The following is a 21,149-nucleotide window of genomic DNA, read 5'->3' as shown; positions in this document are numbered from 1 at the left end:
GCCGGGCCCGGGCGGATCCTCGGTGTGGTGGCCCACCCGTGGCGGCATCGTGCAGGGCGGCACGGCCTCCCTCTCGCAGGTGCGGGCGGCGGCGTACCCCGGCGGTGGATCCTCCCTCTCCCTCGAGCTCTGCGGCGGATCTGGCCAAGGAGCACCTCCAGCGGCGGCGGATCCTCCCTCACCCTTGAGCTCAGCGGTGGATCTGGCCAAGGAGCACCTCCAGCGGCGGCGGATCCTCCCTCTCCCTTGAGCTCGGCGGCGGATCTGGCCGAGGAGCACCTCCAGCGGCTTCTCCAGGCAGATCTGCGACCGTGGTGGTCAGATCCGCAGGCGAGGTGGCCGCGTGCTCGTCGATGGCGTCCACGACGGCGGCGGCGAGCGTGCTTCACGTGTTGCGGGGATGGTGAAAGGTCCTAATGGCTAGAGGGGGGGTGAATAGCCTAATAAAATTCTACAACAACACTTAACAAAATATGTTAGACAATGATGCGGCGAAGCGAGTGTTGCGCTAGCCTACTAAAATGCAAGCCACCTACCACAATTCTATTTCGAATAGTGTATATCCACACAATAGCTATGACACTTAGCTAAATTAGTGTGCTCTCAAAGACTAACTAAAGAGCAACACTAATCAAACAAACAAGCTCTCACAACTAACTACACTAAAGAGCTTGATAACTAGTTTGCGGTAATGTAAGAGTGAGCAAGAGAGTTATACCGCTGTGTAGTGGTAGGAACCAATCGATCACAATGATGAATACCAATGTAGACCAATCACCTCGGAATCAAATGATGAACACAATGATTTTTACCGAGGTTCACTTGCTTGCCGGCAAGCTAGTCCTCTTTGTGGCAATTCACTCACTTGGAGGTTCACGCGTTGATTGGCATCACTCGCCAAACCCTCAATAGGGTGCCGCACAACCAACACAAGATGAGGATCACACAAGCCACAAGCAATTTACTAGAGTACCTTTTGGCGCTCCGCTGGGGAAAGGTCAAGAACCCCTCACAATCACCACGATCGGAGCCGGAGCCAATCACCACCTCCGCTCAACGATCCTCGCTGCTCCAAGCCGTCTAGGTGGCGGCAACCACCAAGAGTAACAAGAGAAATCCGCAGCAAAACACAATCACCAAGTGCCTCTAGATGCAATCACTCAAGCAATGCACTTGGATTCACTCCCAATCTCACTATGATGATGAATCAATGATCTAGATGAGTGGGAGGGCTTTGGCTAAGCTCATAAGTATGCTATGTCAATAGAAATAGCCAAGAGAGTGAGTTTGAGCCAGCCATGGGGCTATAAATAGAGCCCCAATCAAATAGAGCCGTTATACCCCTTCACTGGACAAAACGCGTTCTGACCGGACGCTCCGGTCAGACTGACCGGACGCTGGCCCTCAGCGTCCGGTCGCTCGATGTCAGCCACGTGTCCAGACTCAACGGTCATCAGCCTCGACCGGACGCTGCTTCTTCGAACTGACCGGACGCTGAAGCCCCTGCGTCCGGTCGTTTACAGTAAGCTCCCGAGCATGACCGGACGCGTCCGGTCAACTCGACCGGACGCAGCCCAGCGTCCGGTGCTTAACCCTAAGCACTATGCCGACCGACAGCCTGACCGGACGCACTACTTCAGCGTCCGGTCGTTTCGGACTCAGCGTCCGGTCACTGTTAAACAGTGAGACCGAATCCCTTTCTCCTCTAACTTCTTCACCCTTGCTCCAATGTGCCAACCACCAAGAATTTGCATCCGGCGCAATAGAAAATAGGCATTTCATTTTCCCGAAAGCGCCGAATCCCGCCGAGCAAGCGCTCGGCGGGAGGGAGAGAGGGACCCAAACCCATCTCAACCCTGCACACACCTTGTGCACACGTGTTAGCATATTTTCACAAATATTATCAAGGGTGTTAGCACTCCACTAGATCTTAAATGCATATGCAATGAGTTAGAGCATCTAGTGGCACTTTGATAACCGCATTCCGATACGAGTTTCACCCCTCTTAATAGTACGACTATCAAACCTAAATGTGATCACACTCTCTAAGTGTCTTGATCACCAAAACAAAATAGCCCCTACAAGTTATACCTTTGCCTTGAGTTTTTTGTTTTTCTCTTTCTTCTCTTCAAGTGTAAGCCCTTGATCATCTCCATGCTATCACCATTGTCATGTTATGATCTTCATTTGCTTCTCTACTTGAAGTGTGCTACCTATCTCATGATCACTTGATGAACTAGGTTAGCACTTAGGGTTTCATCAATTCACCAAAACCAAACTAGAGCTTTCAGATGGGGATCCCTGCGGGGATTAAATCCCCGAGCGGGGACGGGGATGGGGAAGAAGTGCTCCCCATAAGCCTTCACTGGGACGGGGACGGGGGAAATTTGCCCCCGCGGGGACGGGGATGGGGCGGTAACCCCCGACAGGGAATTCCCCGTTGACATCTCGAGTTCGGCAGGACTTATTGTTGCTGCGACTGATTTACATGGCTGATTTGTTATGAGAGAAAAACATTATTTTATATTTGAAAAATATGGCTAATTCTGACTTATAAGCAAAAGCGAACAGAGCCCTAGTTGGAATTGTAAATTTGTACCTCCATGTCAACTCCTAGTGTCCTGCTTCTACAGCACAGGACTGGGTTACGTACGCACTGTACAAAAGGCAGAATGAGGCAGCAAATAGAATTCAAGCCTGTCACAGATTTTCAGAGCACACGTAACGTAACTTGTACCACAACACAGTAAAATTCAAGCTGCGTTACGTTTTTAAAACGAATGTTGGTGTTTAAATACAAGGATAAAGTTTAGGGGTGTTAGAGCCCTCACGGTACCGAAACCACTATGGTTTCTATGAGCGTTCATTGGACTGCCGTCTCATCGTTATGCTGATATGACGAGCAATTTAACGAGAAGAGAGTAAAAAACATGGAAACCGAGTATAAAGGGGAAACCGATTCTACGCATGCATGGAGACGGTAGAAATCACTCTTTACCGCGTTGGGAGAGACGGATTGATTTCTTCCTCCTTCCGCTAGATCCTGTGCGCTACGCGGCCGCGGCCAACTCGCTAGAGAGCTCCCGTCGCGGCGTGCCTGAGACGAGCAGGGAAGGGAGCCGAGCCGGGAGGCGCGCGGACCTCCATCGCGGCCGTCCGGCGCCGTCGCACGCCATGCGCGCCGCCCGCGCCTTGCGGACCTCCAGCGCGGCCACCCGCCGTGCGGAGCTCCAGCGCGGCCGCCCGCACCACCGCCCACGCGTGCGCCGCGGCCGCCTCACCCTGGCTCGCCTAGCCACCGGCGCGGAGTCGCTCGCGCGGCAGCAGGCGCGCAGCTGCTCGCTTCCTGCTCATCGGCGGAGAGCCCATCGGGGAGCCCGTCGTGCAGCTTGGCCCGTTTGTCATGAACACCGAGGAGATCGACATGACCGTCAACGACTTCGAGTGCTACGCCAATGGATTCGAGAAGGCCAGGCACTGCAAATCACAGGCAATGGTCGTCGGACCTCATGTGCCGCCGCCGATTGTAGCTCGCTCGTGCGGCTGCCGGCGCGGCGAGGAGTGGGCGTGCGTGGACGCGGAGGAGCTCAAGCCGCTCGTCGACCACAGAGACCCGTGCACAGATGATTCAGATGAGAGAGAAGCAATCAGAGAATGATTGGCTAGATTTTTAGCTAGGTCCTTGAAAAAATGCTACGGGCCCGTTTGGCACGGCTTTAACCGGCTTCAGTCTGACAAAAACTGTAGCAACACTGTAGCAAAAAGACGGTTTTCTCTCGCCTACTTTTTTCGTCTCACTGTAGCACGTGTACTGTAGCAAGCGGGGAAAGCCAAAAAAAAAAAAAAAAGGCTTCTCCGGCTTCAATGAACAGTGCCGATGTCAGTGAGAGGGAGGGGGGAGAGAGAAAACCGGCTTTTTGATACAGTGTTGCTACAGTGTTTTCGTCGGATAAGCCGGAGCCGGTATAAGCTGTGCCAAACGGGCCCTACATTGGAAGAAATGGTTTAGTGAGAGTCTTAGGGTAAACTATCACGTAGTTTCTGTGTAGGGACTATTCTCACATCGGGGTCACATGCGCCCTTTTTGTTTGGCTTATAAGCCGTATTTTTTCAGCCAACAAATAATATTTTTCTCTTACATCAAATCAATCAACAGAGGGTGTCACGTCGAGTGTTCTGATAGTAATAAAAAAATAAATTACAGAAGTCTTTAATAATCCGCGGGACGAATTTATTAAACCTAATTAATCTGTCATTAACATATGTTTACCGTATCACCACATTATCAAATTATGGACTAATTAAGTTTAAAAAATTTGTCTCGTAAATTATTCTCAATCTATTCATTTAGTTTCATAATTAGTCTATGGCAGATTTGATTGCGGACCGTATTTCAGCAGCGCATCCCATGTCCCCCGATTGGTGGGGAATAACACGGATATATGATGACACGAGTACGAAAGAAAATAATAAAGGGGAAAAAAGAAGAAGAATTGGTGGTGCTAGACAGGGACGAGACGACGCTTGGCAGCGCCGCGCAGGCAGAGGAACGGGCCCAGGTCAATGGCTCCTGCACGCACCCATCGAGTCCGCACAGACACATTCCACTCTTTTCAAAGAAAACTACAATTTGAAATTTGGAAACAAGTCAAACTTTGTTAAATTTAGTTAAATGCATAGAAAATACTATTAATATTTCTCTCTAAATAGGTATTTCATATAATTGATCTAATAATGCTTCGATATCATAGGTGTTAGTATTTTTTTATACATCTGATTGACTTTAAAATTATTTGAGTCCTAAAACCGAGAACTGTATTATATTAACCCATACAAGCCCGCAAGGACTCCAAGAAGCAGACACCGGCCACGTCGCTCTAATTTTTTTCCTCCGTCGGATTTTCGAATCGATGGCCCAGATCTCTTGAAGGTGATTCTCGTCCGGAGCAGCTTCCCCTCGTCCTCTCCGGCTTCTTCGAATTCTTCGTGCTCTTATTTACCTTCTACGGCTTCTTCTCAGAATCCAGCGAAAAGAATATAATATCCAGCTTCTGCTTTCCCTTCCCCAAACTTCTGCTTCTCCTCCCCCTTCCTCGCTCTCTCTCGTTCGCTCCCTCCCTCTCCCGATCTCTCCCGACGCGCGGCCAGGGCGGCCACCGACGCCAGCAGCGCGGCGCGGCTGCGGTCGCCCTCGTCCTCCTCCTCCTCCACCTCCCCACGGCGTGCCGGCCGGGCAAGTGCCGCCGGCTCACCGCGCTCCCCGGCCTCTGCCGCGGCACCGCGTGTCGCCGCCGGCGGTGGCTGTCCCCGGCCACGGTGCAGCGTGACCGGGCCCTACCGGTGGCTGCCCGCCAGCGTGGCTGCCACCCGGCGCCGCTTCCTCCTCTAGCCCGCGGGCGTTCATATGCTACAGGAAACCCTAGGTCCGGAGCTCCTAGCGCCGAACCCCGCCCCCGACTTCTCTCTCTCTCTGGCACGCCGAACCCGCCCCCGGCTCCTTTCTTTCCCTGTGGCGTGTGCAGCTAGCTGAGGTCCTCCTATGGCTGTATTTCGATTTTATGCCTCTGTATTTTTTAGATGTACCTCGATTTGTTTGTTGCAGGTTCCTGATTTGGTACGCTCTGTCAACCATGGCCAGTCGACAAGAGGTTCGTGTATTCATGCATCCTTCTGGGATACAATTCAGCATGTTCAAAACCTTTGTTACATGGCTGTTAATTTTTTTTTGTGCATACTAATGCTACTTTGGCTGTCTGCGAAATTATTTGTCTGTCAACTAATGCTGCTTTCATTTCTTTGTAGTTATGCTGGTTATGACTACGTAAGTTTAATAGCAATATGATAGGATCACCATTTCTTTTATGAAAAATAATGCCTGCAGAACTTTTTTTTTGCCCCTCATGCAGCTCTGCAATGATACAGTCCCAGTGCTTGTTGGACCAGTCTCATACTTGCTCCTCTCTAAACCTGCCATGGGTGTTCACAGATCTTTCTCTCTTCTTTCACTTCTTGGTAGTATTTTTCCCATCTACAAGTAAGCATCCACACAAAGCAGTCAACATATTAGTATTCACCAAATACATGAAGGCCACCTGTGGACCACATTAGTTATTTCGTTTTGCTGTAGTTCTGTCCCTAAAAGTTATGTAAAAATCGCTTGCTTCGAGCTAATGGTTTAGCCTCTCCTGTTCCCCAAACTATCGTATGGAACTCAGACTGGATGGCAGGCCACCGAGTTTCACTTTGTTGCTTAAATTTTTTACCTCATTCCCATAGGGAAAATGATATTTTTTTACATGGCACTCATGCATTAGAAAAGATTAACCATCACAGCTCAGGCCATGGTAACCTTGAATCTTTTGTTCTTTTTGTTACCTCTACCAATCAATTCCTGAAGTACAAGCAAGCTACGGTACGATACTCTCCACCTGGCAGCAACTAATTTGATGATGGACATTGTTTTTTAGGTTCTTGATTGAGGTAATGTGTTGTCTGATCAATCTACAATTTGTAGATGGCAAGGACAGCCACCTATAGCAGAACGTCCAATGTGCACAACAGGCAGCAGATGTATAACGAGGCAAGCATGGAAGGAAAGGTAGTTCGGTCACAGTTCCTATGAATTGACTACGTTTTTTTCACCTACGCGCGCGCAATGTTGCTCCACTGGTTTGGGTAGCTGCAGCCTGTGTAGTAGACGAAGCAGAAAAAATATTCATATTTCTTCTTTCTGATATTTTTTTGGGGTATCACATTTTTGTTTGGTTCAATTTATTTGGCTTCGTTCATTCCTTCACTTCAGTCATCGATGCTTTTCTCATGTTCTCTTACATCGTGCAGTTTCTTTACATCGGTGCGGTTTCAAATTAGATGTGATCAGCAAAACAAAAACATTCACTTAATTGCCACCTCAAGATTTGTTCATTTGATACATTTTTGCCGGCAATTTCCAGGCCAGAATTCAGGAGGGAAACTGGATTGAATATATATGGATCCGGGGCTGCCAAAATGTTGGTGAGTAAATACTTATTGCATCTGTTAGTTCTTCTAGCTAGAGCTTATTTGGGCAGGGCTTCATGTTGTACAAACTGAATTAAAATCTCTTTCATGCACATCTCCAGCCATTTTTATTCTTATGACAGTCCATTTACTCATCTGATATTTTATTAACCTACATGTGCGAACTGAGCTAAAATATTTCTCATGTATGAACTGAGCTAACCCACTGTTCTTATGTCAGGCCATTTACATGTATGAACTGAGCTAACATAACAGAAAGCAAACTGATATTTCTCATGATATAACCACTGATGCAGAATAATTAATGGAAATATGTTCAGTACTCTTTGCGACCTCAGTTTCACCCTTTTTAGATCATAAACTTTGTACTTGCCGATGCTTTGCTAACTTATTCTAAGTATTTGTGGTGTGAAGAAAAAAAAACCACTGTATCTACAGATTCAGTATGGTTGTCTTCTGAAACTTTTCCTGCTATTATAGATGGTGAGGTCGATAGGATCGGCAGAACTACATGCTAAATTTATACAGTGCACTCTTCAAACTTTGGCTTTATAATATGTTTGCAAAACCACCAATTCTGTCCTATGGGCCTGTAATATTCCATTAGTTCTACAAAGACTCTAGGTAATTGTATCATTCGCTCTTATACTGCTAATAAGACTTAAACACGTGGTGTACAATGAGCTACTTTCCTTTGGCCTTCTACCACCCATGAGTTGTTATAGACAAATTTACTTGATGCAAGCATATATATCCCTGGATTATTCCACGATTTAAAAAGGAAATTAAGTCCATAGGTGCTAATTTGTAATAGTTATATGAGTGGAAACACATGCCTTCATTTTTTTCATGCTCTGTATTATTTTAGATTTCAATGGAATGAGTGTGTACTTTCATCACAATTTGAGCTTTAGACCTACTGAATCATTGGTGATTTACACATGTAAGTATTATGTCAATTAGTTTCGAATTACACATGTTGATTTACGAAAATAAACATTTAAGTTACTGCCTCATACATGACTGACCAAGATTTATCTGAATCAGTTGTGTTTTCTTTATAGCTATCTTAGTTCACAGCTATTGGTCTGCTGCTGCCTTCACTCAACCTAAATGAGGGAATGGAGTGCTTCATTAAAAAAGAACATGATCCTTACCATCAGCGAGGATGGAGGGAACATGAGCATTTGAACTGCCTTTGCTTTTGAGTCTTGATGCCACTTCACTCAAGGCACCTAAACAACCTCAATACTATATTAGAATATGTTGATATAATGGTTTGGACATATTTTTATTACATGCAGAACTGAAAATATTGGAGCCCAAATTTAGAACCACGTAGTACCTTTTATGATACCCTGATTGCTTTAGCGATGTCTTTGTGCTAGGCCATCAACCACGTAATCTCGTGATGATACTATGCGTCCATGGACGAAGCCAGCGGTGGGGCTAGGGGGGCTTCAGCCCCCCCTACCTATCCTGAGCACGTGGAGTTCTCATAAGTTTTCCCTTAAAATTTTATGCATACATGTATTAGGTAGGATGGGCTAAGGTTAAGAGAAGATAAAAAAGCCTCTATTTTTTTGTTCAACCCCTCCTAAATTTTTTTCTGGCTTCGTCACTGTATGCGTCCATACCACACCTATACTGCTTTAGCCTCCATCTTTGGTCCATGGTTCACTTTGGTTGGGCAGTAGCAGTACACAGTAGCTCCTTTCTTTGCCACTTGGGTGGCTATTACTGTCCAGGCATCTCACTATTAATAATTGGATTAGATTCATGTATAGAATTGAGACTACGCTCTCAATTTTTTATTTGTATGGCTGCTGTTTTTTTTACAAAAAGACCAAGGCTTCTGCCTAAATAGACAGTTCAAACTTACGGCAAGTTCAAATATATATAATGGACAAACTTTTGATCCATTAGTTTCCAGAAAGTATAACCATAGCCTACCTAAATTTTGCGGATGGTAGACCATCTAGATTTCAGTTATATTCGGTGTGGGGAAACTGTCACCGCAATTGCTAGCTAACAACTCTAGATGGCCTGCATATTGGTTGATAAACCTGTCCATAATTATGTTTCCTGTATTACTAATGTTTCCTATGTATTGTAGTGACTGCTTGTTAGCTTGTTGGCTGCACGGTCGAAATGACAGGTCCTTATATAATGCTAGCCCAATTCTATTTGCAGCGTCCCTGTCTAATCAGTTTCCCCACTAATTTCTTTGCTCCTTGCGGTGCAGTGAATAGCCGGTATTTCGCATCAATTCGCTTAGCAAGCAGTTTTCAGAGACACTCTCTTATTTTGGTAAGAAACCTACTTTGGGCCTCTACCTATCTTCATCACCTACCACATACAAATTCTTTTAGCTTAGCACCATTTTTCAGTCCAGGTAGATGCCTTTTAGGCCTCGAAATAATATCATCTTATTTGCCAATGGCTGTATCAAATTGGTAAGATAATTTTACATTGTTTGTGACGAAGCACTGATACTTAGGTTATGTAGAGTCTCATGTGTTACTTGGGGACACCCATTTCGGCATCGAGTGCAAAAAGCCCGTGCCAGCCACCATAGGCCATCTGATGGTATGTGTTACCTGAACCACATACCCATTATATACTGATGGTATGGTATCGATCACTGAAACTATGCTGAAAGCCTCTTTGTTTATGATATGTTGTTCTAAGCATTTGAATTTATTTTTCTGATTCAAAAACCGGATTCATTTTTCATCTTCCCTATACGATGTCATTGTTTCTGCATGATTTATTTCACATTCTGATATGCGGATGTACCTCATATTTTTTGATACACATACTGTGCAAGTTAGAAATAGAAAAATGGAAACGCCGTCCTTTTTTTACATGTACTTTGACTGATATGAGTTATGTTCAGAATTAATTCGTAATGACATTAATCTCACATCCTTTTTTTGTTTCTAGAAATAATCACAGAAGGCCGTAATGTTACAGGATGCTCCAAGTATTTTGTGCCTCCTTTTGTTCGGCATTGTCCCTTAACTGATCTTCATCTATGTTTTGCTATAGTAATCAGTGTTATTCTAAACGTTAAACGGTAAACAGTCGATCACCTACCGTATAGCCCATTATTCGGGCAAAACGGGTGTTTAAACGGGAAAAACAGCCGTTTAAACGGTCAAAACAACCAATTAAACGGAAACGGTGTACCACCGTTTAACGTTTAAACGGTGTGTAAACGGGCTAAACAGCCATTTAAACGGTGTGTAAACGGGCTAAACAGCCATTTAGGCGAACAGTGATAGTAATCGACATCAAACCATGCATGCCTTGCTGCGGCTTAACACCAAATGGAGCAATGCCATGGGTGTTCCAAGTATTTTGTTTTCTCTTTTTTAGGCATTGTCCCTTGACTGATCTTTATCTATGTTTCCTACAGTAATCGGCATCAACCGATATATGTTTTACTGTAGCTCCGCACCGAAGGGAGCAATGTCATGTTCCTGGATTCAATATATATTTTCAAAAGTAAACTTACATGTGCCTACCAATATGCGCAAGGGCGCGCGACTTATACTAGTATACTAACATCTATGATATGTTCAGGCATTGTGACCTTGTCCTAGCATTGGCCCTTGGCGTTTGATATGTTCAGGAGCCGGCCGCTGGGCTCGGCAGAATGGACAAAGATTGTTGCTTGGTTGTTGCTGGGCCTGGAGCAGGCCGTTAACTCGATCTGTACGATGACCAGCGCTGCAATCTGACGGTGGCATGCATGCCCCCGGCAGCCTTGTCGTTGTCGCTGAGTTGCATACAGTACCTAGAGTAGAGAAAATGCATACGGCCGCCGAGTCTCGGGCTCCGTGCCCCGTTGGCTGGTCTGAAACTTTGCTGGTTTTGTGAGAGAGAAACACTGTAGCGACTGGTTGATGAACAATATTCGTTGAGGAGGACAGCGAACGCGCCCATTAAGTGCTGCTGCAGGGCTTATTTATTGAGAGAGAGAAATAATATTCTATGACTGAAAAAGCAAAGATGATTCTCAGTGGATGAAGGTGCGGTGCAGACCTGCATATCCGGTGTAAACCAATCAACCCGTGCAAACTTGAAAACTACCAATCAAGACCACTAGATGCTGATCTAATGGATGGGGTGAGGGGGCTTACGCGTAAAAAAAGGCCGGCGGGTGGGGGGCTTAAGCGTAAAAAAAATCTCGCCTTTCACTCCATCCATTGGATCAGCATCTAGTGGTCCTGATTGGTAGTTTCTAAATTTACACAGGTCGATTGGTTTACACCTAATACGTTGCCGACCTGCAAACTCCGTCGTAATCCTAGTACCCACTGTACAGAAAGGTCATTACAACTGGTACTAGCAGGCAAGAGATGTTGTGAATGGTGTCAATGTATACTTTTGACACAAAGGAATGGATGAAATGATAGAAATCCGTTTCACTGAAACGACGAACAATTCTGTTTATTTTAACAAATCTATATTTTTGGAGGAATGAAAGAATGAGCTCTTGCTTCATGGAAATCTTTCCTTGAGTGCTCACCAGCACGCATCCACACTAATCAAGCTCGCCTATTGACAGACACAAAAAAAAAAAGCTCGCCTATTGACACTATAGATTCTAGCTGTTCGGCTGGTATTAAAGCCGGCTGAAGCTGTTTTGTTGTGAGAGAAAAATACTATAAATTCTAGCTGATAAGCCGACCGATAAGTTCAAGCGGACAGACCCTTTCTAGCGTTGTTCTTCGTTACTAGAGAGGTAAAAGTGTATTCAAACCAGGAGTTTCTTACACAGAAGGGATAAAATGGTCAGCAAAGTAAAACAAGCATCTGATTCTTTATCCCAATAATTAAATAAAGAAACAGTAATTCTCTGATTAGAACATCAGAACATCACAAGTCCTTTTCGGATGCTATGTGGCCTCATGCTATCCACATTGGCCTCGTTCGCTTGTCTTAAAGTTTGACTTGTTCGGCTTGTTTTTTCAGCCGGAACAGTGTTTTTCTCTCACAACAATTCATCCGGAACAGTGTTTTTCAGCCTGTTTCAGCCAAAGTTCAGACCAGCGAATTATCATCCACTGCACGCTTGAAGTAAAATATCTTACGCCTCCACTCGGTGATTCCCAACTCTCTCTTCTCTCTCCAATCTCTCTTTTTTCTTCCGGCACTTCCTTCTTGCCCATAACGAAATCTGTCAATCTTGCTTCCTCCGTCGTTGGCTTGCTCCCAAATCCTTCGAGCGCAGCCACCATTGGCTATCCCCTGTCTCCTGCGGGGGGTCATGCTCCGTCGCCGCTCATGGAAAAGTCCAAAGACTATCGCTGCAACCACGACAGAATGTGATGACCTTCTTGCTCCTCCCTACGGTGAGCTCGATGGTTATGGGCCGGGGCATTCAGTTGGAGCTGCAACCTTCGCCCTTGAACTCATCCCCTAGCTATTGTACATCCAAACCCATATGGCAGGCAATGTTGTTGCATCTGATTTATGAAGTTGTGTTTATTGTTTCTCTGTGTTGCATGAGACCATTTGGGGGTATTGCACCAAGTCCAGCCAACGCCATGAAAATTTGGAGCAAGGCAAAAATTCTTGTGTTGACGCTCACTCATTGATCATTATTTGTATTGTATTTAGGTCCTTGATTTTTTGTGTGATGGTTCAAATCTAATTATTATTAAATTACCTCCATCAGACTCTCGATTTTTGTGATGGATTTAGATCTAATGATCTCAGCCTTTGTTCTAACTCACGGTGCTATGTTTGTTCTACCTCACTGTGCTTTGGATCTTCTTCATCTTTTTGACATTTCCTTAGCGGTGAGATACTACATGATCACCGTTCTAGTCTCGCGTCTCTGCTAGCTCTTTGCCACCGCGCTATAACCCGAAACCACCCAGCTATCAGGGCGAGTTTGGTTCGTGCCCTCCCAGATACCTTCAGCGCCAGGCACACATCTGAGCCCTAGACGCTTGAAATCGAACATCTGGGAGCGCTCAAAGTGCCAGAAAAAGTTGCTTGGGGATGAACCAAACAGTCCTTGAATGTAATCCCCTCATTCTGCCCTAGTGTTAGGAACAAAGAGCTGATTAGAGGGGGTGAAGAGTCTTTTCTAAAAACTAATTGTACCGGCTAACCGAAACAAATACAAAGTTAAATTTAATCGGTCTAGCCAAGACTACACTTATGTATCTATGTCACATGCACCTTATACAAGACTACACCAACTGCTTGCATCCCCGACACAACAATAATTATTAATACTAATAAGAGTAATGCATAAGTAATAATATTTTCGCTGTTAACTACTCATAGCATGGGAAGAGTGACTTTTAACAGAATTAAACGGTAAAGCCTTGCATCTTTGATAAACAGTGTAATTGCTCATAATCCGTATAGACCTAGCCTTGCACATCGAACTGAAGAGACCATTATTTTGTATCCTCAATAACAAAGTTATTGCTACAACTTCTTTTTATCAAAATTGTTTTAATTTATTTTATCATTCATATAGCATGTAATATTACTCCACACCAATACATGCATGCTTCTTGGCAACAACTTCTTTAATACTCTAATTTCTGTTACTATAAGAACTAATTTATTCTTGGGCAGCTCGCCGGAATAAAAATAATAATTAAGTCGTATGCAAGTGGGAAAAATATCTACTCAAATGAAAATAAAAATTATACAACAACCACAAGCCGGTTGACGTTGACTAAGACAAAGCAGGAAGTCGACTGTGTTAGTGTTCCATCCTTCCCTGTACCAAAGGTATTTTCCCCATGGCGGAACCCATCCTTGCTTCCTTGATCCATGGCATAGCATCCCTGCTTACGCATAGAGTAGCCGACCAAGGCCGTCGCCTCCTGACCACAGGCCAGGATGTCTGCTGGCTACGTGACGAGCTCCACAGCATGCAGCTTTTCCTGCACGAAGTGGAGACGTGCAGCGGCGATGGCAGCGCGACCACAGAAGCATGGGTCCACCAGATGAGGGACATCATGCTTGATTCGGAGGACGTCTTCGATGTCTTCGATGCTAATCAGGTGCGTGCTTGCAGCATCCTCGGTAACTTGAGAGCATGGAGCAAAGTGGAGGCTCAGATCAGGCGCATCAAGAAGCAGCTGAGCGACATTTCTCGGCGTCGGTCTGAGTACCCAAACCTAACCAACAAACCAGCAGACTCCAGTGATAACATCATTGGTCTCTTAGCCTCGTCTCCCCTAGTTCATGACAAAGATACTGTAGGCCTGGATAGAGACCTAGACGCGTTGCTTCAGCATATTTTGGGTGAGGAATCAGAGATGAGCGTCATGTCCTTGGTTGGCATGGGTGGTGTTGGGAAGACCACGCTTGCCAAGAAGGTGTACAACCACCCAGATGTGAAGAGGCACTTCGATCGCAGTTCATGGGTCTATGTTTCAAATAAGATGGAGCTGCGAGGTGTCCTTCGTGAGATGGCCAGGGGGCTGGTGAGGATCCCCTCTGCCGAGGCAAACTCTCTCAGTGAGGGTCAACTCCAAGAACTGCTCTTGAGTGGCCTCAGAGGTATGCGGTTTTTGCTTGTGCTTGATGATGTCTGGGAGAAAGGGCTCTGGGATGTGATCAAGCTGGTATTGCCTAAGAATGGCAGGAGCCGGGTCCTTGTGACAACGCGTAACGTTGTCGTGGCTGAGTCAGTTATTGATGCGAGAAGTGATGTCCATCGACTTCAGCCAATGACATTTGAAGATTCCTACAATTTGTTTTGTAGAAAGGCATTCTTGACAGATGGGGTATGCCCTGATGACATGACAGAGACCGCTAAGGACATTGCGAGGAAGTGTGTTGGTTTGCCCCTTGCTATAGTTGCTGCAGGGAGCATGATGTCAAGGAAGAAAAAAACAGACACCGAATGGACTTGTGTCTTGGAGAGTATTCAGAAGGACTTAAGCAACGGTGAAATGGGAGTCCACCAAGCACTCTTTTTAAGCTACAAAGATCTTCCACACCCTTTGAAGCCATGTTTTCTGCTGCTTTCTGTCATTCCATACGACTCAGAGATCTCACGAAAGAAACTAGTTCGACTATGGATTGCTGAAGGGTTTGTGAAAAAGAAAAATGATGAGACACTTGAAACAACTGCAGAGAAGTACCTCATGGAGCTCATTAACAGAAGCATGATAGAAGCGTCGGTCGTTAGCAGCAGCGGGAGAGTAAAAGCATGCAGAATTCATGATCTTCTTCACGATCTTGCCGTCTCGCTGTCTGAAAATGGAAACTTTTCTGTCATTTGTCATGATAAAGGTGCAAGCACTAGTGCTCGGCGCATCTCATTACAGACATCTCATGTGCAATTCCACAAAGAACACACAAAAAAGATGCGATCTGTTTTCATGTTCAGTGGTAGTGCACCTGTTGTATTGAAAAGCAACATTGTTGCAAAGAGATTTAAACTGGTAAGAATTTTGGATTTGGAAAATGCCAATGTGCTAAAACTTCCAAAAGAGATAGGAGGACTACTACACTTGAGGTATCTTGGGCTAAGAGGAACAAAATTGAAGAAGCTCCCAAGAACACTGCAGAAACTCTATCACTTGCAAACTCTTGATATCAGGAAGACTTGGATAAGCATAATTGCATTTCAAATCAAGTGTTTGAGGAATTTAAGAAACCTAGAGATGAAGCAAGATGGCAAAAGCATCAAGGTCCTGACAGGACTTTCCCAGCTTGGTGAACTCCAAGTATTAACTGGTTTGCAAGCAAGTGCAACTGTTGTTCATGAGATTGCAGGCCTTACTAAGCTTCAAAAGCTTGCTGTAGAGGATTTAAACAATGAAGATGCAGAAAAACTGTGTTCTTCAGTAAACAATATGAAAGAACTATCATACCTATCCATCTTCTCCGGTGATGGCATCAGACCTCTTGACATTGCAACATTGAAGCCTTCATCAAGTCTACAGAAGCTGCACATAGCTGGACCATTACAGAAATTGCCAGATTGGTTCACTCAGTTAGATAAGCTTACAAAGCTACGCTTGAGCTTCTCAAAACTGGAAGAAGATCCACTTTCAGTTCTCGCTCAATTACCAAATCTGCTATTCCTCCAGCTGAACAAAGCATACCAGGGAAAAGCGATGAGATGCTGCTGTCCAGGCTTTCCAAACCTGAAAATATTTATCATAACTGAACTTGAGGAGCTGGAGGAATGGGATGTCGATGAAGGAGCCATGCCCTGTGTCCTGGAAGTGTGGATCATGTCATGTGAAAATCTAGCGACAGTTCCTACTGGGTTGCAGTCTCTTGCTACATTGCAGAGACTGAGATTGGTGGGCATGCCAAGCTCGTTTACTGATAGATTGGGAGAACTTAGTGAAGATTTTGTTAGGGTCAAACACATCCCATCTATCCAGATCATTCAACAATATGGGTAACTGTTTAGGCCATTGCTTATAGGACTTCAAAGACAATCATATTGTAACATGAGGCTTTTTTGATTTCTTGTTCTCGTGGGTTCAACTGTATTTTTTTTTCGTGATTGGGGTTATAGCCCGTGTTTCATTAAGAAGAATAGAGTTACCGGACACAGCTACAAGAGAACCATCCTAATATATTTTTGTTTTCGCAGGTATGTTTTGCAATCATTAGAGCGGTTGCTTGTTCTGATTCCTGAATAATTGCTATCACAAGGTCTGTACATTCAGACCGATTAACTTGCACAAGAACTGAAGAAAGTTTAGTTTGGCACTGATATTTTACCAAGAAAAATCCAGGATGCATCCTGGAACTCATGATGACGGATATATTATATTATAATCATTATAATCGCTAAGTAAGCAAAACTGAAATACCAGGTGCACAGACCGAAGTATGAAGGTTGTATCACAAGCTCGCGGCGTTGTTCAACTGTCCTTAGGCGCATTTGTGCATGCACAAAAAAAAAAAAAAAAAAATTGCAAGAAACACCAGTGGCGGCTCACCGTCAATCCAAGGAGGGGCCTCCTCGCCTCAAAAGTGCGGGCCGTCCGGAGGGACGAGCGGCTCGCATGGACGGCCTCCGCGCTGGCGCCCGGACTCCAGTCCAGCTGCACGAACAGGCAGGATGCTGAACCCAATTGCGCGGGGCGCTCCCTGCTGCAGTGCTGCGAGCGCGGGCAGCCTAGCATCGCAGTGGATAATGTAAGCGAGAAGAGACCAGTGGAAGAAAGGGGAGAGCCGGAGAGGACGACGGGATTCGGAATCCGGAAATCCCTTCCCTAGTATCACCTCTTTAGTGCGGATATATACGCTCGTGTGTATCTCTTCTCTTCTCTATCTCTACAGCTAAAAAAAATGTCAAACGGACCCGTCTGCCGCCCGTGGTGAAGCCGATGCGCGCCAATGGCACCCCGATACTCCTATTTGCGCCGACATGTGGGCCAGCCGCCGAGTCGCACGTCACCGCCCCCTCTAGCCCTAAACGTCCGCCGCCGCATCGCCGTCACGCCGCCTCACCGCCTAGCTGCCATTTCGCCCATCAGCCCCCGCCCCTCCTCATCTCGCGGTGGACGCCCCCTGCACCGCCACACCAATGCGGCAACGCCTCGCTGCGCCTCCTGGCAACCGCCCCCTAGCCCCCTCTCTTTCCTGTCCCGCCCGACCGCTACGCCATGCCGCCCCGCCCAGCATAGCTCCGTCCGGCCGCGCCCGGCGCCAACGCTGGCTCCTCAGTCCTCAAGGTACGCTCCCTCTTGCAAATCCACACATCTGGGACCGTCGCCTCTGCAGCAGTTCTCTGCTACCGAGATTTCACGTGTGTGCCCCAGTCCCGATCTGCATCGCCTCCCCTCTCGATCTACGCGTCTGCCGTCTGCGCCAACCTCCCTCCCTCCCTCCCCATCGTGCCCACGTAGACTTCACTCATACTCCATCTCTGCTCGTGCTCCTTTCAGGCGGAGGTGGACGCAGACACGGATGCCAGAGGCGGTTGGTGCTGCAAAGGAGAGGCAAACGCGCTGCCCAGGAACAAGATGGCGCTCTACGAACAATCGGCATCCCCTCCCACCGCCACACCACCTCTGTACCAACCACGCCCTCCACTCTGGCGCCCCCATGGCATGCGCATCCAATCCACACATCTGCGAGTCAGGTTAGCCCTTCGATTAATCCAATTTGCTGGGGTTGTGTGTCGCTTGTTAGTCGATTTTTGTTAAATGTTGTGGTAGGAGTACTAGCTAGCTACCATGATGTTGATAAATGTCAGGGAGGGACGGATGGAGTCGGATTGCACAAATCAAATTTCGGTTCCAACTCACATGAGCCGAGCCAACTAAAAAATGATACTTATTATTCAATCATTTATATAGCATCATCTTTATTACATGCTAATTAAAAAATTTTGTTGCTAGCTCAAATATATATTTATTTATATTTATGTTATAGAGCTGCCTAGGCACCTAATCTTTTTCTGTGATTAGTAGCCGAGTTATATGTATATATTATCATCCACAGCTTTTCCTTTGAAGCCTTCTTTCTTGCAGTGTGCTTAGGCGTTCTTGGTATATAGGAGTAGATGGTGACAGGAACAGGACACATCTTACCTATGACAGTGTGGCACCACCTGCACCTTTGCCTCTAGGTTGGCGGCAACGATAGACATCTCTTCTCATCATTTTGTGTGCCTTCAACTGAACCTGTTTGTTCATCAGATCATATGAGTGCCAACTCCAATGGGCGTGCTGCCAATGGTACAAGAGCTGAATCTGGGAGGCAGTCCTCACATCTTAAGAGCAACGATACCAATGCTTCAGGACCAACAACAAAGTGTAGTTCAAAACATACAAATAACACCAATAAGAATTCTTCAGGAAAGAATTTGACTAATGATGATGATTTTACAGTTCCTTTATATTACAGTCAAGAAATGCTCACCCTATTCCCTACCAAAAGTCTATGTAAGAGTGTGCCTGCAAAATATTCTAGCACTGACAAGAGACTGTATCAGTTAGTGTTTGGCTGAGTAGGCTAAACAATTTGAGGAGCTCAACAAGTTAGCAAAGCATGTGCTGTTCTTAAAATATAGATGACTGTAGCACCATGTTAAGTCCAAGTTTTGCGTTATTTCCACTGTACAAGCATGTTCAGAACTCCCAGTAGTTTTTCAGTTTACACTATATTGAGCAATTATGGAAGCTAATATCACCATGAGAAGGTTACATCCTAGATTTGAGCACAATTTGCATGCTGTGAATATTTTTACACAGACTCAAATATGCTGACATAAACAATCACATATTGATCTGACTCTTTCCAAATGTGTAGCTGTCATACTAAAACAGTGCGATAAGAAAAATTAAGAGCCTAGCCCACTTGATGCTCAAGTAGAGTTAGGCTGTGTTGGGTTTTTTTTGGGTGGATCAGGTCGGGTGACCTATGATAAGGTATATACTTCTTTACTTGAGCATGTCTACATTACATTGTATTGATCATGAGATGCGTTAAGAGAACCACTTTGCTATTGTGGTGATCTGGAGAATAATTGTTAACATTAAGGTGCGAGAATTTCGATGCTGATGAGGTAGCTGATGAGCACCTTATACAATCTATTCAAACAGTACTAATTCTAGGATATTGATCTATTCTTCCTTAAAACTAAAAGCAAAAATATATTCATGAGAAGCTTCATAGCATGGAAAATGATAGGTAAAAGAGGTGCTCGCAAAAAAATTGACATTTATAATTGTTGGGCTACGCCCATCAGCTTTCACACCCCCTGCTGGCGAAAGGGGGATTTGTATAGCGGTCGGCGCCTTTCGCGTCCCATTGAGAGTGAAAGGGAGCGTTCCGTTGTCGCATGCTTTCGCATGACGCAAGAGCGGGTAGCTGAGAAGGACACGGGGTCGGCTGAGCGTTTTCACAGGGCAATTTTATTTGGCATTGCAGGAACTCTCCGCCTGTTCGTCGCTAGGAAGGGGCGGTACGTGGCCCGAGCGGCTATAGCTGGCCGGTGGGACCACCGGCCTGCGGCGAGGGTGGTTGGAACCCGAGGGAGGTGAAGACGGACCGGATTACCCTCGACGAATAGGAATGTTCCCCCAGATCAGGGCAGTTGCAGGGGTAATTGTGTCCATGTAAAGTGCTACGGAAGTGTATAAATAGTGCTCCTGCGGGGGTTGTAAGAGGAGAAAAAATCTTGATTCAAACTGTTGATATCAGGTCGGGTCACTTGTAGTGACCTTTCGTCGGTTTGTTCTTCGTCAGGTTCGTTGTTGATTCGAGTGACAACCAAGGGTTCTAAGGTTATGGCCTAGAATAACATTGGCACCCACCGTGGTTGTCGCTTGAGTTTATCATGCCACCGAAGAACAAAGCGTCGAAGCTACCGGTGGATAGGGCAGAACCATCCAAGGCGGTAGCCGTTGCAGCTGCAGAGACAACCGCGCGAGATGGCGCGACAATTACGATACCTGACCGGGCTATAGGCGCCCTGCATTATCGCCGTTTGGTTCCCTTCGGCATGCCAGAATTCATCAAAGAATCTCTTGCCAAGGGCCTTGGCTTCCGACGGGGTTCGCCAGTAGTAGTTAGACTCTTTTATAGTCAGGCCTTGTAGATGAGTGCACCCGGCGTCAACTAGACTGTGCCCTATCGCCTTAAAAGCGGTGATAGCGGCGAAGTTGCTCCCGAGCATCGTATGGTTGTCCAGAGCGTCCATTTCGCCCTGGAGCCAAACCATGAATTCTTCCATGTGCACTCCCCCGGGAACTCAGTGTCAGCGCCGGCACCGCGCAAACACTCGCGATATCGTTCCATCACATCCCTGGAGCGAGAAGTAAAGGCGCTCAGCTCCTTCATGTGCGCCTCTCGCTCCTTGTCGAGTTCCTTCTTGGCTTTCACAGAGGCTTTGTCAGCCTCCTTTCATGCGGCCCGTTCCTCCTCCAGCTTCTTCTCCAGGGTAGAGACCTTTTCCTCGAGCTCCTTAATGCGTTGGTCCCTCTCAAGCTTCTGGCGAATAGCTCTGCTCTGGCGATAGAGGCTGCTGCTCAACACCATAGCCTATAACCAACAAAAGATAAGGCAATCGGCTTCGTCAGCAAGAAGAACAAAACCCAAGGAAAAATAATGCAAAGAAGGCGAAAAGCACCCACACTGGCCAAATGAAAGGACGCAGCCTT

The 21,149-nt window shown here is 46.0% G+C and overlaps 1 protein-coding gene and 1 long non-coding RNA gene across 2 annotated transcripts; both read left to right on the top strand.

Annotated features, from left to right (window-relative positions):
• The first annotated feature begins 13,539 nt into the window (after positions 1–13,539).
• LOC136534301 (disease resistance protein RPM1-like) lies at positions 13,540–16,725 on the top strand. The gene has a single exon (XM_066526761.1). It carries the CDS (start codon positions 13,800–13,802, stop codon positions 16,428–16,430), a length of 2,631 nt encoding a protein of 876 aa, XP_066382858.1. The 5' UTR covers positions 13,540–13,799; the 3' UTR covers positions 16,431–16,725.
• A 252-nt stretch (positions 16,726–16,977) lies between these two features.
• Positions 16,978–19,153, top strand: LOC136534302 (uncharacterized). Its single transcript, XR_010778697.1, has 4 exons — positions 16,978–17,714; positions 17,928–18,124; positions 18,516–18,613; positions 18,684–19,153. It is a non-coding gene; the product is annotated as an uncharacterized lncRNA (long non-coding RNA).
• The last annotated feature ends 1,996 nt before the right edge of the window (positions 19,154–21,149 follow it).

Source organism: Miscanthus floridulus, unplaced genomic scaffold, assembly GCF_019320115.1.
Source record: "Miscanthus floridulus cultivar M001 unplaced genomic scaffold, ASM1932011v1 os_1771_2, whole genome shotgun sequence".
NCBI classification, from domain to species: domain Eukaryota; kingdom Viridiplantae; phylum Streptophyta; class Magnoliopsida; order Poales; family Poaceae; genus Miscanthus; species Miscanthus floridulus.
This window is presented reverse-complemented; position numbering and strand designations above follow the sequence as displayed.

Coding starts and splice junctions, on each gene's coding strand:
- LOC136534301 (XM_066526761.1), top strand. CDS start 13,800: ATGGCGGAACCCATCCTTGCTTCCTTGATCCATGGCATAGCATCCCTG.